This window comes from Amblyraja radiata, chromosome 15 (genome assembly GCF_010909765.2).
Source record: "Amblyraja radiata isolate CabotCenter1 chromosome 15, sAmbRad1.1.pri, whole genome shotgun sequence".
NCBI classification, from domain to species: domain Eukaryota; kingdom Metazoa; phylum Chordata; class Chondrichthyes; order Rajiformes; family Rajidae; genus Amblyraja; species Amblyraja radiata.
Genome location: NC_045970.1, coordinates 3,954,277 through 3,973,108, shown reverse-complemented (window position 1 = coordinate 3,973,108; position 18,832 = coordinate 3,954,277). Strand labels below are relative to the sequence as shown.

Genomic DNA, 18,832 nt, shown 5'->3' with positions numbered 1-18,832 from the left:
GAGCTCATATTATCCACAACATTATCCACACACCACCTATCTTAGTATCATCTGCATACTTACTAATACTATTTACCACCCCATCATCCAGATGTATATGATAAACAACAATGGATCCAACACTGATCCCTGAGGCACCCCACTAGTCACCGGCCTCCAACCTGACAAACAGCCATCCACCATTACTCTCTGGCATCTCCCATTCAGCCACTCTTGAATCCATCTTGCTATTCCACCATTAATACCCAACAATTGAACCTTCTTATCCAACCTTCCATGTGGAACGTTGTCAAAGTCCTAATGAAGTAGATTTTCAAAGTCTATAGTGAGATTTAGGCCATTTGGAAGAGTGGGCTGAAAGATGGCAGATGGAGTTTAATGCTGATAAGTGTGAGGTGCTACATCTTGGCAGGACAAATCAAAATAGGACGAACATTGTAAATTGTAGCGAATTGAGGAATGCAGCTGAACAGAGGGATCTAGGAATAACTGTGCAGTTCCCTGAAGGTGGAATCTCATGTAGATAGCGTGGTAAAGAAAGCTTTTGGTGTGCTGGCCTTTATAAATCAGAGCATTGATTATAGAAGTTGGGATGTAATGTTAAAATTGTACAAGGCATTGGTGAGGCCAATTCTGGAGTATGGTGTACAATTTTGGTCGCCAAATTATAGGAAAGATGTCAACAAAATAGAGAGAGTACAGAGGAGATTTACTAGAATGTTGCCTGGGTTTCAGCAACTAAGTTACAGAGAAAGGTTGAACAAGTTAGGTCTTTATTCTTTGGAGCGCAGAAGGTTAAGATCTTTTAAGGTTAAGGTTTGATAGAGGTCTTTAAAATGACGAGAGGGATAGACAGAGTTGACGTGGATAAGCTTTTTCCATTGAGGGCGGGGAAGATTCAAACAAGAGGACATGATTTGAGAATTAAGGGACAGAGGTTTAGGGGTAACATGAGGGGGAACTTCTTTACTCAGAGAGTGATAGCTGTGGAATGAGCTTCCAGTGGAAGTGGTGGAGGCAGGTTCGATTTTATCATTTAAAACTAAATTGGATAGGTATATGGACGGGAAAGTAATGGAGGGTTATGGTCTGAGTGAAGGTAGATTGGACTAGGGGAGAATAAGTGTTCGGCACGGACTAGAAGGGCCGAGATGGCCTGTTTTCCGTGCTGACATTGTTATATGGCTATATGGTTATATCAGGCTGAAGGCTAACTGGTCAAATATATCACTCCTCTTTTCTCTCTAAAACCAGAGGTACTGCAATTATAATTCGTAAGGGAATACCATTTAAACATAAAACCACCATAGCAGATAAAGATGGTAAGTACGTCATAGTATCTGGGGAGATATATTCTACCCCACTTACTATGGTGAATATCTACACTCCCAACTTTGATAACCCAAAATGTTTTAACAAAATGTTTAATACAATTTCAGATTCCACACAGCAAAACCTGATGATCGGGGGAGATTTCAACTGTGTTCTGGATCAATATTTGGATAAATCCTCACAACAAAAGAGATATAACACAAAATCAAAATCCAGCGAACTTCTAAATTCGTATATAAAAAAATACAAATATAACAGACGTATGGAGGATTACAAATCCACCCAAAAGAGAATATTCCTTTTATTCATCCATACATAAAACTTATCCACGTATTGACTATTTACTGGTGGACACAAAATTAATACCTTTTACAACTAATCCCAATTATCATAATAGTATTATTTCCGATCATTCCCCGCTAACCTTCTCCCTAAAACTAGAAGGAATGCACATTAAAAATTGTTCTGGAGGTTTAATCCCCAAATACTAACTAACCCAGATTGTTGTGAATATTTAAAACAACGGATGGAATTCTTTTTTGAGACCAATGACACGCCAGGTATTTCGCCCTCGCTATTATGGGAATCTTTTAAAGCTTTAATAGAGGCTTCATATCAAGCATATCAAAACAACAAGAATAGGATGGAACAATTGCAATTAGAAGAACAGATCAGACAGCTGGACTCAGAAAACGCAACAGATCCGTCTATGGATAAACATAAGATAGCAGTATTAAAATTCAAGCTAAATCAAATTCTCTTTGCAACAATTATCAGGCTATTTCAAATTACTAAACAGGAAAACTTTGAATTTGGCGACAAACTGCATAAACTTCTAGCACGTCAGTTGGGAAAAGTGGAAAAGGATCATACTGTTCAAAAAACCAAATCAGATAAAGGTGAACTGCTTACACTTCCAATATATATTAACGAACGATTTGCCCAATTCTATCAACATTTTTATACATCCCAAACATCAACAGAAACGAGAAAAATTGCAAACTTCCTTGATAACTGTAATCTTCCGACACTTAATGTGGTGGAACGTGATGAATTAGGAGCACAGATTACAATGAAAGAAATCGAAGAGACTATCAATTCATTGAAGAATGGCAAAACACCAGGCCCAGACGGGTTTAGTAATGAATTTTATTTAAAACAATTTGAGATAATCTCCCCGCGTTTACATAACCTTTATATACACACATTTAAAGAACAGACGCTACCACAAACCTTAGCCGAATCAACTATTACACTGATAACCAAAAAAGATAAAGATCTGGAAGACCTTGGTTCACACAGAGCAATTGCCCTGTTGAATACAGATCAGAAAATATTAGCTAAAACTCTGGCAAGAAGATTAAGTAAATACGTTAATAAATTAATACATTCTGATCAAACTAGGTTTATACCCAAGAGACACTTGATTAACAATTTGAGATGCCTGTTTATTATATTGCATTCACATAGAATGATAAAAAAAGATTGAATTATTTCATTAGACACAGAAAAAGCATTTGACCAAGTAGAATGAAAATATCTTTTTACAGTATTGCCAAAATTCCAGTTGGGAGAAAATTTTATTTCACGGATAAAATTGCTATATGACAAGCCGACTGCCAGAGTACTGACTAATCAGGTACTCTCACTTAAATTTCAACTATCCAGGGGCAATAGACAGGGTTGTGCATTATCACCCCTGTTATTTGCCCTCGCGATTAAACCTTTAGCGGAAAGTATAAGAGTACATCCGAATATTCATGGCTATAACATTAAATATTGCAATAATAAAATATCATTAAATGCAGATTATGTATTACTTTATATCACCAACTCTCAAGTTAGCATTCCAAATATACGAAAGCTTATAGAGGAATTCGGTTCCTTTTCACGATATAGAATAAATTTAATTTAATGAAATTATGTCAATAAAACCTCAAGAGCCGACACACCTCTAAAAATTCCCTTTTAGAATTGCTCCGGAAAAATGTAAATATCTTGGAGTTCATGTAACTAGAAAATACACTTCTCTTTTTCAAGCAAACTTGCCTCCCTTAATTACCAAACTAAATGCCCATACTCAATTTTGGAAAACGTTTCCGATGTGTCTCATAGGCAGAATAAATGCCATAAAGATGATCTTCCTTCCACAAATCTTGTACTTATTTCAATCAATACCGATTTATCTTCCTAAATTTATTTTTTAAAACCTTGATTCTCTGATCACAAACTTTATTTGGGACTATAAAACATAGAATCCATAAACGACATCTATTCAAACCCAAAGAAATTGGTGGGCTGGCTCTCCCCAATTTTATATTCTATTATTTGTCTACGAATATTAAAAATGTAATCTATTGGATGGACAACACATGCCAAAAGGTAGAATGGTTATTAATGGAGAGAGAGGATTGCTCGCCTTTTAATATATGCGTGATTCTTCTCTCTCCAATAAATTTGAAGAAAACACTATATGAGAAAAATCCGATTATCCACAGTACACTACGAATCTGTAGACAAGTGAAGTCAACCCTTAAACTGAGAAATGTATCTCTTCTCTCACCAATTGCCAACAACCCTTCATTCAAGCCGTCTATTTTAGACAAAACGTTCACACTTTGGGAAAGATTAGGAATTAAAAAATTCTGAGATCTTTATGAGATGGGAACTCTTCTCTCATTTCAAGAATTACAGTCGAAATATCATCTGAAAGGCAGTCAATATTTTAGATACCTTCAAATACGAGACTATCTGAAATCACATATCCAAGACTATCAATCTATGCTGCCAGACACACTAGACGAATGTATGAATAGAAACTCGGATACAAACTAGTTAATATCATATCTGTATTACACCCTTTTAAATAGAGAAATTCCTTTGTCAGAAGTAATTAGAAGAGCCTGGGAAGATGAGCTTGGCCTAAAAAATTTTAAAGGACAGATGGGAGGAAAACTTATATATACACAACTGTTCGCTTAACATTAGGCATTCGTTAATTCAATTTAAAATACAACACAGACTATTATTCAAAGTCTAAACTGAATAAGATTTTTCCAAATGTATCCCCTATTTGTGATAAATATCTTCTTCAGGAAGCAACTTTAACCCACTCCTATGCCTCTTATATAAAGTTACATAATTTCTGGAGAGGATTTTTTGAAATTTTTTCAAAAACACAAAATATAATTGGATCCCGACACGGAACTGATCACTCTATGTACTTCAGAAGCCTGTTCTAAGCTATCACTATTTCAAAGACGTTTCCTTAATTATGGCCTGATAACGGCAAAAAAAATAATACTTACATTTTGGAAACATACATCAGTCCCTACTCTTAAGATGTGGATTATAAACATGTCCGAGACACTACATCTTGAAAATATTTGACTTGTCTTGGCAGAAAAAACTGATAATTTTTCCAAGACATGGACACCATTCATTGATTTATTACAAGGATAGTATGGTGCAACACAACTTTTTTCTCTCTTTTTCTTTTTGTCCATTTATTTTAATGTTTTTTCTATTCCTCTCTTTCTTTCTTTTATTCACTCTTTGGCTACACAACTTTGGTAGTCTAGGGGTTCTATCTTTGCACATTTCACTTTTACTCTTTCTTGCTTTTTCTCCTTTCTTTTCCTCTAACTCAAAGCTAAAAAGTGAAAATTGAAGCTGTATAATAACTGTATAATTTTATATGCCGTTGGTTCTATTTTTGTATATTTGCTTCTGATAAATAAAAATAAATAAATAAGTAATACGACCGGATCACCGTGAATCCCGTGCATTTTAATCATCTGGATTAGCCTAACCTGATGGATATAATTAAAAACCTTACTAAAATCCATGTGTACAATAACCACCACCCTACCTTCATCAATATCCTTCATCACCACAAACACCTGAATCAAGATAGTAAGACACAAACTGCTGCGTACAAGGCCATGCGGGCAACCCCAATTAGCCGATCTCTTCCAAATAGGAGTATCAAAGATTTCTCTCCAAAGGTTTCCCAACCACTGACGTGAGGATCACCAGTCTATAATTTGCTGGATGCTCTCTGCTTTCCTTCTCAAACAAAGGAACAGCATTGGCCGCTCCCCAGTGCTCCAGGTTCTTGCCTGTGGCTGGAGATGAAACAAAGATCCTCTCCTGCCTCCCACAATAACCTGGGATAGATCCCATCAGGTGCAGGGACATTCACCTTAATGCTCTTCAAGACCCTCAGCACCTCCTTCTTCTTAATCGCAAATCTCCCCAGCATATTTGTATTGTCCACCCTGATCTCACTGTCCACCAAGTTCATCTCCACGGTGTATACAGATGTGAAGTAATTTAGCACCTCACCTATATCCTCCAACTCCAGGCATTGATAACATCTTTTATCCTTCAGCATCCTACTTCTCAATGGTCACCCTCTTGTTTTTAACAGTCATGAAAAGCTTTGGGATTTTCCTTAATCTGACTTACAATGACATTTCATGGGACCATTTTGTCCTTCTAAACACAGACATGAGATTTTTCTTACTCGCTTATTATTCTTCATAATATGCCTGATTATAATATCATATGGGTGCTTCTTCAGTTAGTGTCTACTTAGGTGTCCCGCAACTTTGATGCTGTATTTAAGGAAAATCTGTCATTCTATCCCATTTATTTGTTCAAGAAGGAACTGCAGATGCTGGAAAATCGAAGGTAGACAAAAATGCTGGAGAAACTCAGTGGGCGCGGCAGCATCTATGGTGCGAAGGAAATAGGCAACGTTTCTGGCCGAAGAAGGGTTTCGGCCTGAAACGTTGCCTATTTCCTTCGCTCCGTAGATGCTGCCACACCCGCTGAGTTTCTCCAGCATTTTTTCGGCATATTTATTTAATGGGGGATCTATCTAAAATAAAAATACTTTTAAACGGTAGGTATTAATAATTCAAATATTTATCACCCTTAAATAAATTCTTCTATTTTTGATAAAATTATAAATCTTAACGTTTTTTCAAAAAATTCTTGTCCCGATGATTGGAGACATTTACCATCACGCACATTTGTTGAGCCGTCCCGCATGGCTATAAATAGAATAGACATGAACTTCCGACCACAAAGACCGCAAATTCAAAAGTCCACTACCTTGTGAATTTCTCCTGATTCGCGGGATGAGAAGCGTGTGAAAACTCAGTTTTCTGCTGCATAGCAGGTACATACCTTTATTCGGCGTCATCTCCGAACGGTGCTCAACTCTTAGAAAATTAAATGAATGGTCTTTTTTGATTTGTTCTGGAGAACAAATAGTGCCATATGCCATTCGGGAAACGATATGGCCAGGCATGGCCTTTCGGCGAGGCCATCTTGGACTAAAGGCTTGGGCCACCATTCCCATCATGTTAATCTCCGCAACGTAACCCACGATCTCCATCCAGCTCCAGCCGGACACAAAGCCATTGCAGCCATCGCATCTTCCCGTGACCCGATGTTGCTCTCCACGCCTGGCCTTCTTCAGCCATTGTTTCCCCCCCCACCGGGGAACAAGGGCTGAACAGGGCCGGGCGTAGAGAGGGACATCGGGTCACGGGGAGATGCAATGGCTTTGTGTCCGGCTGGAGAAGGAGCTGGAGCTGGAGATCGGTGGTAAGTAGCCCCAGCCCCATCACCAGCACAAGCCCCAATCCCAGCCCCAACCCCATCCCCAACCCCAACCCCAGCCCTAACCCCAACCCCAGCCCCAACCCAGCCCTAACACCAAACTAACCCCAGCCCCACCCCAACCCTAACACCAAACTAACCCCAGCCCCAACCCTAACACCAAACTAACCCCAGCCCCAGCCCCAACCCCAACCTCAGCCCTAACCCCAACCCCAGCCCCAGCCCAGCCCTAACCCCAGCCTCAGCCCTAACCCCAGCCCCAGCCCCAGCCTCAGCCCAGCCCCAATCCCAGCCCTATCCCCAGCCCTAGCCCCAACCCCAGCCCCAACCGCAACCCAACCCCAGTCCTATCCCCAGCCCCAGCCCCAGCCCTAGCCCTAAAGATAGTTTAAGTCATCTCCATCACATGACCCTCCCAAACTTGATCATCTCCACCATGCTGAGTCATATCCGTCACACGAGTTTTTTATGCTCATATGTGTAAAACAATACAATAATGACCATTATATCAATTGTCATTGATAAATGAACAGTATGCCTCTGCCTATTCATCTGAAGGGTTTCGGCCCGAAAAGTTGGCTATTTCCTTCGCTCCATAGATGCTGCCTCACCCGCTTAGTTTCTCCAGCATTTTTGTCTACCATCTGAAGTTAATATTCTTTTAGAGGAAGTTGATGAAAAGTTATGTGAAGGTTACCATTCTCTCTGAAAATCACTTTTTTCGGCAGTAAACTGTTACGAAGGTTTAAAATCAATGCGTTAGACTGAAAAAGTTTTTTTTTGGTGTTTTATTTGAGGAAGATACTCTATAATTTGAAAGACTGCGACAAAAAATTGATTTTATATTCTTAAATCAGTTATATTTTGCAGTTCATCATAAAAATATGACAGATAGGACTGAATGCAATGGACAACCTGGTAAAAGAGGAAAAAATAAGTTACATTCTCTAAAAGATTGCGGCAAACATATTTTTCCCACAGTAGAGATGTTCATCTATGTGAAACAACATTCAAAGTTGCAAAAATTTAAGTTTTATTTTCGGGTTTCCCGAAACTTAAAAGTAGACACTTACTGAAGGTCTGATGCCACCTGCTTAAACCTGACGTACGCTTCCTTTTTCTTCCTGACCAAGTTACAATCTCCTTGGTCATCCATGGTTCCATTACCTTGCCGTCCTTATCCCTCCTCCTTACTGGAACATGCTGACCCTGCACTTTGATCAGCTGCCTCCAACATGTCAGCTGTGGATTTACCCAATAACAACTACCGTCACTAGCTCCTGCCTAATGACATTGTAATTTACTTTGCCCAATTAAGTACAATCAGACCTATTACAATTCAAAACAGTCTTCAATCTTATGGCAGGTAGACAGGGAGCAAAGGAATAGGTGATGTTTTGGGTCAAGACCCTTCTTCAGTCTGAGAAGAGCCACATCCATGCCCAATTAAGGGTCATTGGTCCAATTAACCCAGTCCTAACAATCTTTCCCTTATAAATCACGCAGCTCAGAGGGGATTAAGTCACAGGATTGGTTCAAGATATCATCTTGCTTTGTCTCCTGAAATAAAGCCCATTGGATGAGTTTGTTCATGTGTGTGTGTGTGCGTTCATTCTTGATCCAGTGTCATGACTGACACCACATTACTGGAGAATATGAGCAAGAGTGCACTGGCTCCTCACACACTGCAGGGACTGATCTGTGGATTGTGTGGTAATGGATCATTATCTAAGGTCAACCTTATGGGGAGATTATTGTCTGTGTTGAATGAGCCCAAGCTCGCCGAGCCCTAGCTTGGGGTCCCTGCATGAGCAAAAGCCCTGCTCTACACTGGAGGGAGTGAGTGCTGACTGGCTCAGCCAGCAGGCAGGAGTGCCCCCTAATGACTAGAACTCGAGGATGAGCCTATGTTTGGAGACCCAGGACACCCCTTGAGCCAGTCCAAACTGTGGCTGGCAGGTTGCACCATCCAAGGGGGGGTCAGATGAAAGGATAGCCACCCTGAGTGTACACCCTCTAATGGCCAAAATACATTAGCTTTATTAGACTCGGACAGTTACATTACTCTGGTCCGGCTAGAACAGTTACACACAGGCCAAACGTTATCTGTGACTACCACTGACATGTGGCATGGTGATGTACTCCAAGTTCCAGCTGCCTGTGTATCTGTTGCCATGAAGCACCACAGCTGGTCACTCACTGTAGGGGTGGTTAAAGACTCCTGGATCCACTCCTCATTGGACAAGACTGTCCACGGTTGAATAACCTATTTGTCAGCCACTGGAAGGTCCAACCTTCACAGAGTAGAAGCTGCAGGAGCCTGGTTTGCACCCACTGCACCCGGCTGAGTGGGACCATGCCTTGTACATTCTCATCTAAATCATTGATATAGATGACAAACAGCAATAGATCCAGCACCAAACAAGGAAAGACCTGGATAAATCAGAGCAAGCACCGAATCCTGACACACACCACTAGTCACAGGCTTTCAGTCTGAAATGCAACCTCCACCAACATGCTCTGCTTTCTTCCATGAAGCCAATTTTCTATTCATTCAGCTATCTCTCCTTGAATCCCATGGTATCTAATCCCTCCCGAGCAGCCTACCACGCAGAAGCTTAGATACATAGACAAAAGGTGGGCCATTCGGCCCTTTGAGCCAGCACAGCCATTCAATGTGATCATAGCTGATCATCCACAATCTGTACCCCCATTGCTGCCTTCACCCCATATCCCTTGATTGCGCTAGCCCTAAAAGCTCAATCTAATTCTCTTTTGAATGCATCCAGTGAATCAGCCTCCACTGCCTTCTGAGGCAGAGAATTCCACAAACTCACAACTCTATGCGTGAAAAAGTGTTTCATCATCTCTGTTCGAAATGCCTTACCTTTATTCTAAAACTGTCCCCTGGTTCTGGACTCCTCCAACATTGGGAACATGTTTCCTGCCTCTAGCTTGTCCAAACCCTTAATAATCTTAAATGTTTCAACACGATCCCTTTTCATCCTTCTAAATTCCAGAGTATACAAGCCCAGCCACTCCATTCTCTCAGCATATGACAGTCCCGCCATCCCGGGAATTAACCTTGTAAACCTATGCTGCTCTCCCTCAATAGCAAGAATGTCCTTGCTCAAATTAGGGGTCCAAAACTGCACACAATACTCCAGGTGTGGTCTCACTCAGGTCCTATATAACTGCAGATGGACCACTTTGCTCCAATACTCAACTCCTCTTGTTATAAAGGCCAATATGCCATTCGCTTTCTTCACTGCCTGCTGTACCTGCATTCTTACTTTCATTGACTGACCACCAAGGACCCCCAGATCCCGGTGTACTTCCCCTTTTCCCAACTTGACACCATTTAGATAATAATCTGCCTTCCTGTTTTTGCTACCAAAGTGGATAACCTCACATTTATCCACATTATACTGCATCTGCCCACTCACCCACCTGTCCAATCACCCTGTAATAGCATCTTCCTCACAGTTCACACTGCCACACAGCTTTGTGTCATTTGCAAATTTGCTAATGTTACTTTGAATCCCTTCAACTAAATCATTGATGTCCCAGCACCGAGCCTTGCAGTACCCCACTAGTCACTACCTGCCATTCTGAAAGACACCCGTTCATCTCCACTCTTTGATTCCTGTCTTTCAAACCAATTTTCTATCCATGTCAGCACTCTACCCCCAATATCATGTGGTTTAGTTTTGCCTACTAATCTCCTTATGTGGAACCTTATCAAATGCTTTCTGAAAGTCCAGGTACACTACATCCACTGGCTCTCCCTTGTCCATTTTATTTGTTACATCCTCAAAAAATTCCAGAAGATTAGTCAAGCATGATTTCTCCTTCATAAATCCATGCTGACTTGGACCGACCCTACTGCTATCCAAATGCGCCGCTATTATATTGTTGATAATTGACACCAGCACCTTCCCCACCACTGATGTCAGGCTAACTGGTCTATAAATCCCTGCTTTTCTCTACCTCGTTTGTTAAAAAGTGGGATAACATTAGCTACCCTCCAATACACCGGAACTTATCCAGAATCTATAGAACATTGGAAAATGATCACCAATGCGTCCACGATGTCTTGAACCACCTCCTTGTGTACAAGCTTGTTGAAGTTGGACAGATACATGGATAGGATAGGTTTGGAGGTTTATGGACCAAGCGCAGTTAAATGGTACTAGGGTTGATGGGACATTGTTGGCTGATATGGGCGAGGTGGGCAGAATGGCCTGTTTCCACACTATATTACTTTATCACTCTGTGACCTTTATGGTCACATCTTCAAAAAACTCAATCAGATTTGTGAGAGACGACCTCCCACCTACAAAACCATGTGGACCATCCCTAATCAGTCCTTGTCTATCTAAGTTGACCATTTTGCTGAACTTTTATGCCAAGGCCTACTGGATCTCTCGGTTGCTAACCATTTTAATTCCCCTTAAACATCACATATCCATTGTCACCAGAGATGCTGCCTGACTCGCTTGGTTACTAGAGCATTTGTGTCTATCATAGGAAAGATGTTGTAAAGCTGGAAAGGGTGCAGAGAGGTTTATGAGCATGCTGACAGACTAGAATGCCTGAGCTATAGGGAGAGGTTGGGCATGCAAGTACATTATTTGTTAGAATACAGGAGGATGAGGCGTGATCCAAAGGGCCTGTTGGGACAAAGGGCTTAAACAGAGAAACATAGAAAATAAGTGCAGGAGTAGGCCACTCGGCCCTTTGAGTCAGCACCACCATTCAATATGATCATGGCTGATCGTCCAAAATCTGTACCCCATTCTAAACTTTCCCCATAATCCTTCATTCCCCTAGCCCGAAGTGCTAAATCTAAATCTCTCTTGAAAACATCCAGTGAATTGGCCTCCACTGCCTTCTGTGGCAGAGAATTCCACAGATTCACTACTCTCTGGGTGAAATGTTTTTCTTCATCTCAATCTTACCCTTTATTCTTAAACTGTGTGTAACCCCTGGTTCTGGACTCCCCCAACACCAGGAACATTTTTCCTGCAGGTACACGGTCCTCTAAGAATTTTATATGTTTTTATATTATACCCTCTCATTCTTCTAAATTCCAGCGAATACAAGCCCAGTCGACACATTCTTTCATCATACATCAGTCCCGCCTTTCCGGGAATTAACCTGGTGAACCTATGCTGCACTCTCTCAATAGCAATAATGTCCATCCTCAAATTAGGAGACTATAATCGCACACAATATTCCAGGTGGCGGTCTCACCAGAGACCTATCCAACTGCAGTAGGACTTCCTTGCTCCCAAACTCAAATCCTCTCGCAATGAAGAATGTATTGGCTTTCTTCACTGCCCGCTGTACCCTGCATGCTTACTTTCAGTGACTGATGTACAAGCACACCCAGGTCTCGTTGCACCTCCTCCTACTTGCCAACCAGTTCTCTATCCATGTCAATGCACTATCCCCAATATCTTATGGTCTAATTTTGCACACTAATCTCTTGTGTGGGATCTTGTCAAAGGCTTTTTGAAAGTCCAGCCACACCACATCCACTGGCTCTTCCTTATCCATTCTACTTGGTACATCATCAAAAAATTCCAAAAGATTAGTCAAGCATGATTTCCCTTCTGAAATCCATGCTGACATTGACCGATCCCGTCACTGCTTGCCAAATACACTGCTATAACATCTTTAATAATCAACTCCAGCAACTTCCCCACTACCGATGTAAGGTTAACTGGTCTATAATTCCCCGTTTTTAAACATTAAACTTACTAAATTCTTAAGGGGTTGGACAGGCTAGATGCAGGACGAATGTTCCCTATGTTGGGGAAGTCCAGAACAAGGGGTCACAGTTTAAGGATAAGGGGGAAATCTTTTAGGACCGAGATGAGAAAAACATTTTTCACACAGAGAGTGGTGAATCTCTGGAATTCTCTGCCACAGAAGGTAGTTGAGGCCAGTTCATTGGCTATATTTAAGAGGGAGTTAGATGTGGCCCTTGTGGCTAAAGATATCAGGGGGTATGGAGAGAAGGCAGGTACAGGATACTGAGTTGGATGATCAGCCATGATCATATTGAATGGCGGTGCAGGCTCGAAGGGCCGAATGACCTACTCCTGCATCGATTTTCTATGATTCTATGTTTTCTCTCTCCCTCCTTTCTTAAAAATTGGAATTACATTGGCTACCCTTCAGTCCACAGAAACTGATCCAGAGTTGAGAGAACATTGAAAAATGATCACCAATGTATCCACGATAACTAGGGCCACCTCCTAGAGTACTCTGGGATGCAGACCATCTGGCCCTGGGGATTCATCTGCCTTCAGTCCCAACAGTTTACCTAACATAATTTTCTGATTAATGTGGATTCCCTTCAGTTCCTCCCACTAGATCCTCGGTCCCCTAGTATTTCCGGGAGATTGTTTGTGTCTTCCTTTGTGAAGACAGAACCAAAGTACTTGTTTAACTGTTCTGCCATTTCCTTGTTTCCCATTATAACTTCACATGTCCCTGACTGTGAGGGACCTACATTTATCTTCACTAATCTTTTCCTTTTTACATACTTATAGAAACTTTTTGAAAGTCCAGACACACCACATCAGCTGGCTCTTCCTTATCCATGGTACTTGTTACATCATCAACAAATGCCAAAAGATTAGTCAAGCATGATTTCCCCTTCTGAAATCCATGTTGACATTGACCAATCCCATCACTGCTTTCCAAATGCACTGCTATAACATCTTTAATAATCGACTCCAGCATCTTCCCTATTACCGATGTAAGGTTAACTGGTCTATAATTCCCTGTTTTCTCTCTCCCTCCTTTCTTAAAAAGTGGAATTGGCTACCCTCCTGTCCACAGAAACTGATCCAGAGTCGAGAGAACATTGAAAAATGATCACCAATGCATCCACGATATCTAGGGCCACCTCCTAGAATACTCTGGGATGCAGACCATCTGGCCCTGGGAAACCTTTACTATCCGTTTTATCCCACAAGCTTTCTTTCATGCTCCTTTTCCCCCTCATAATTAACCCCTTTGTGCTCCTTTGTTGAGTTCTAAATTTCTCCCAGTGCTCTGGTTTGCTGCTTCTTCTGCCCAATGTAAATGCCTCTTCCTTGGCTTTAACACTAACCTTGACTTCCCTCGTCAGCCACAGTTGAGCTGCCTTGTTTCCATGTATATGACTCTGACTCTAGGTGTGAGGTGCTGCAGTTTGGGTCGAATATAAGGGGAATGTATTCAGTTAATGGACAGATCCTTAACCGTATTTAACAGACCTTCAACATCTTTGGGTCCAAACCTGTAGATCCCTGAAAGTGGCATCACAAGTAGATAACGTGGTGACAAAGGCTTATGGTACATTTGCATTCAAGGGTTGGGGCATTGAGTATAATAGTCAGGAAGTCATTGTGCTGCTTTATTAGACTTTGCAGAGACAATTGGAGCATTACAGAATGGTTGTGGAGACTTTGGAGAATGGAGGAGATTTACCAGAATACTACATGGATTAGAGGGTGTTAGCTATAAGAAGAGTAGGCATAAGGAACTGCAGGTGCTGGGTCCTGAGCAAAAAACACAACATGCTGGAGTAACACAGTGGATCAGGCAGTATCTCTGGAGAAATTGAAAGGCCATGTTTCAGTGCGGGATCCTTCTTCACAATGTAGTAGAGGGGAAAGCTAGAAGAGTGATGTGGGCAGCACCATGCCAGGATGATGATAGCAGATGAGGGGTTCATTGGCAGATGGGTGGTGGCACATACTTGTTGTAAATGTTCAGCGAAACAGTCGTCTAGTCTACACTTAGTCTTGCTACCGTAAAGGAGGCCACATCGGAAGCACTGAATGTAGTAGGTGCATGGGAACTCCTGTCTCTCCTGGAAGGGTTGCTAGTCTCCCTGTAATGGAACAGATGTAGGGACAGGAGGTACATCTTCTGCAGAAGCAAGAGAAAGTACCTGGCGGGGGCCATGATTTGGGTTGGAAGGGATGAATGAACCATGGAATTTTGGAGGGAGCCGGTTCTGCATAAAGGAGAAAGTGGTGGGGATAGGCGGATGTGTACCTCCAATCCAAGGAGAGATAGCTGAATGGATAGATAATTGGCTTCATGGAAGGAAGCAGCGGATGATGGTGGAAGGTTGCTTTCCAGACTGGAGGCCTGTGACTAGTGGTGTGTATCAGGGTCTGGTGCTGGGCCCTTTGCTAGTTGTCATCTATATCAATGATTTGGGTAAGAACTCACAAGGCAAATTAGCAAGTTTGCCGATGAAACTAAAATGGGTGCTAATGTGAATTGTGAAGATGGTTGTCTAAATATGATATGATAGAGGCATATCAGAAAAGCAAATCTAGCATGCCTGATCTGCTGACTGTTTGTGAAGTGTTAGATGTGTTCTGAGACTGATTTTCACATGTTTTCTTCCCTTACAGCAAAACAGTGAGGGATTTGTTAAAGGAGAAGCTCGATCAGCTTCAGTGTCACTTCACGTGGGGCCCACAGAAGGAGATCATTGACCTGGATAATATAATGTACAGATTACAAGATTCTATAGAACTGAATTTGAAGTATAAGGCCAGGTCCTACAACCAACTCGCTTTTGTAAACTGCCTGCAAGGCAACAGTGAGGAAGCTATTCAAAACTTAAAGGAGGCTGAAAAGATTCTGAGGGAGAACCATAAAGATGCATTTGAAAGAAGAAGCATCATCACCTATGGAAACTATGCCTGGGTGCATTACCACATGGGAGAACTGACCAAGGCCCAGTCCTACCTCGACAAGCTGGAGATGATCTGTGAACCGCTCACTGATGGTCCTCGCTATACAGCAATGATACCTGAAGTGTATGGGGAGAAGGGATGGTCATTGTTGAGATCGGCTGCTCAACACTATGAGGAGGCTATGGAATGTTTTGAGAAAGCTCTGGAGGAAGATCCTGACAATACGGAGTGGATCATGGGCTATGCAACAGTTCTGTTTCGTCTGGAATCAATTCCTGGAACCCAAGAGAAATACAAAAGTAGTCAGTGTGTGACTCATCTGCGACGTGTTCTGGAGCTTGATCCAGATGAATCTTTGGCCATGGTGATGTTGGCCCTAAAACTGCAACAGGACAATCAAAAGAAGGAAGCAAATGAATTAGTTGAACGAGCCTTACAGAAAAGCCCTGATGTTCCAAAAGTGCTTCGTAATGCTGCAAAATTTTACAGACTAGAACGAGCTGTGGAAAAGGCAATTGAGCTGCTGGAAAAAGCATTAGCAATCACTCCAATGAACAGTGTCCTTCACGACCAAATAGGTATGTGCTACAGAGAGCAACTACTTGCACTGTTCAAAAATCCATTGAGCTCTGATCCACAATATCCCGCATTTCAACAGAAAATGTTGTTGTTCAATCATTGCAAACATCACTTTGGAAAGGCATTTGAACACCGTCCAAAGACTGCTACTAAATCACAACTAGATTATGCAGACATCTGTATAAGAAATGGAGAGCATTCCGAAGCAGCAGAGGTCTACAGCAAACTGCTGAAGTTAGAGGGCATTCGTCCACAAAATATGCAGAAAATATATTTACAGGCTGGCATTTTTGAAATGTACCGGAGAAAGTCTGATTTAAATGCTGTCAACTTGTTGCAGAAAGGACTGAAGATTAAAAATAACACACATGACTGGAAATTGTGTTATAAACATTTGGACAAGTGGGTAAGGAGGAAGCTTTGCAGGGATGCACATGACAGCAAGGCCCTTGGTGTCAAAGGATTTCTGCATCAGATGGATGGGCACAAGTCTGAAGCTATTGAATCCTTTGTAAAGGCTTTGGAATTTGATCCCAGTAATGAAGAATATCTCAGTGCTCTTTGTGAATTACGTCTTTCATTTGAAGAGCATCATGAACTTTGAAAGATGCAATACTTTCATCTGACCCAAGAAAAGAATGAATGTGGTGTTTGTTTCACTAATTATATTCTGTTCTCACCTTCTCCAATTGGGAACTGTACGCATGAAGGTGTCATTTTTAAATTGTTAATTGTTATGTGGCTCTTAGATGAATAATGACACTTTTGCTTCATAGAAACATAGAAAATAGGTGCAGGAGTAGGCCAATTGGCCCTTCAAGTCAGCACCACCATTCAATATGATCATGGCTGATCGTCTAAAATCAGTACCCTGTTTTGGCTTTTTCCACATATCCCTTCATTCCCCTAGCCCGAAGAGCTAAATCTAACTCTCTTGAAAACATCAAGTGAATTGGCCTCCACTGCCTTCTGTGGCAGGGAATTCCACAGATTCACAACTCTCTGCATGAAAAAGATTTTCCTCATCTCAGTCCTAAATGGCCTACCCCTTATTTTTAAACTGTAAGCACTGGTTCAGGACACACCTAGGATCGGGAGCATTTTTCCTGCAACTACCCTGTCCAATCCTCTAAGAATTTTATGTTTCCATAAGATCCCCATTTTCAAATTTGCAGACAACGCCACCATTTTGCCACAAAGCCTTCAACCTCCTTGTCTAAATCATTAATATACAACATGAAGAGTAGTGACCCCAGCAACGACCCTTGCAGAACTCCACTAGTCACTTGCAGCCAACCAGAATAGGCCCCCTTTATTGCCACTCTTTGTCTTCTGCCATCCAGCCAACCTGCTTTCCATGCTAGTATCTGCACTTTGATACTGTGGGCTCTCATCTTCCTAAGCAGCCTAACGTGTGGCACCTTATCAAAGGCTTTCTGACAATCCAAGTAAACAGCATCTACTGAATCTCCTTTGTCTGTCCTGCTATTTACTTCTTCAAAGAAATCCAGCAAATTTGCCAAGCAAGACCTCCTCATCACAAAGCCATGCTGAATTCAGCCTATTTTAGCGTGAACTTTTTTTTCTTTTTTTAATCTTTTTATTAGTTGTTTTCAAAGGCAAAAACAAAAGAACAAAAAAGTAATGATAAACATAACAGTGATATTGATACATAGGGATCAGGGTTACATTAAAGGCAGGTATAACCTAAATATGAGTCCAGTGTCAATATACACATTGAATATAGACCTCCCAGTCTCTATGTAAATATAGTTAAGTGTTTAAAAGAGAACTTATACGTATAAAAACAAAAAGATAAAAAGAAAAAAAAGAAAAAAGAGAAAAAACAAAAAAACAAAACTAAAGAAGAAAAAAAAAGCAAAGCGAAACAGAATCTGGGCTGCAAAGAGTTTCAACAATTTAAGGCCTTGTTTGTCGTCAAGTCCGTTCCACCGTATACCAGTAAAAAATAAATTATTATAACAGTAGGAGAGGGGACAATTTATGTTGTATGAAAATGTTGAATAAATCTTCCCCAAGTCCTATCAAATTTAACCAAGGGTTCAATAATGCCACTCCTGATTTTTTCTAAATGTAAACATGATATCGTTTCAGAGTACCAATGGAGTGTGGTTGGAGGGTTGGAATCTTTCCATTTAAATAAAATAGATCTTCTGGCAATTAATGTGGTAAAAGCAATCAGCCGATGGGCGGAACGGGACGGATGGATAGAATCTAACAGCCCAAAAATTGCAGTAATAGGGTGAGGTTGTAAATCAATACCTAAAACTACAGAAATAGTATCAAAATGTTATTTCTAATATTTTTCCAAAAGTGGGCAGGACCAAAACATATGGGTCAGTGAGGCTACTTCAGAATTACATCTGTCACAGGTAGGATTTATTTGACGATAAAATCGAGTTAACTTATCTTTTGACATATGAGCTTTGTGAACCACCTTGAATTGTATCAGAGTGTGGCTTGCACACATTGAGGAAGTATTAACTAATTGAAGAATCCTCTCCCATTTCTCTATAGATAAAGAAAATTGAAGTTCTCTTTCCCAGTCA

The 18,832-nt window shown here is 41.2% G+C and overlaps 1 protein-coding gene and 1 long non-coding RNA gene across 2 annotated transcripts; one reads left to right on the top strand and one right to left on the bottom strand.

The window, feature by feature from the left end:
* The first annotated feature begins 6,832 nt into the window (after positions 1–6,832).
* On the top strand, positions 6,833–16,989 carry LOC116980976 (interferon-induced protein with tetratricopeptide repeats 5-like). Its single transcript, XM_033033545.1, has 2 exons — positions 6,833–6,951; positions 15,396–16,989. Exons 1-2 carry the CDS (start codon positions 6,905–6,907, stop codon positions 16,864–16,866), a joined length of 1,518 nt encoding a protein of 505 aa, XP_032889436.1. The 5' UTR covers positions 6,833–6,904; the 3' UTR covers positions 16,867–16,989.
* LOC116980979 lies at positions 10,581–13,721 on the bottom strand. The gene is made up of 3 exons (XR_004414134.1): positions 13,551–13,721; positions 12,384–12,396; positions 10,581–10,616 (listed from the first exon to the last, which is right to left on the bottom strand). It is a non-coding gene; the product is annotated as an uncharacterized LOC116980979 (long non-coding RNA).
* Positions 16,990–18,832: the final 1,843 nt, after the last annotated feature.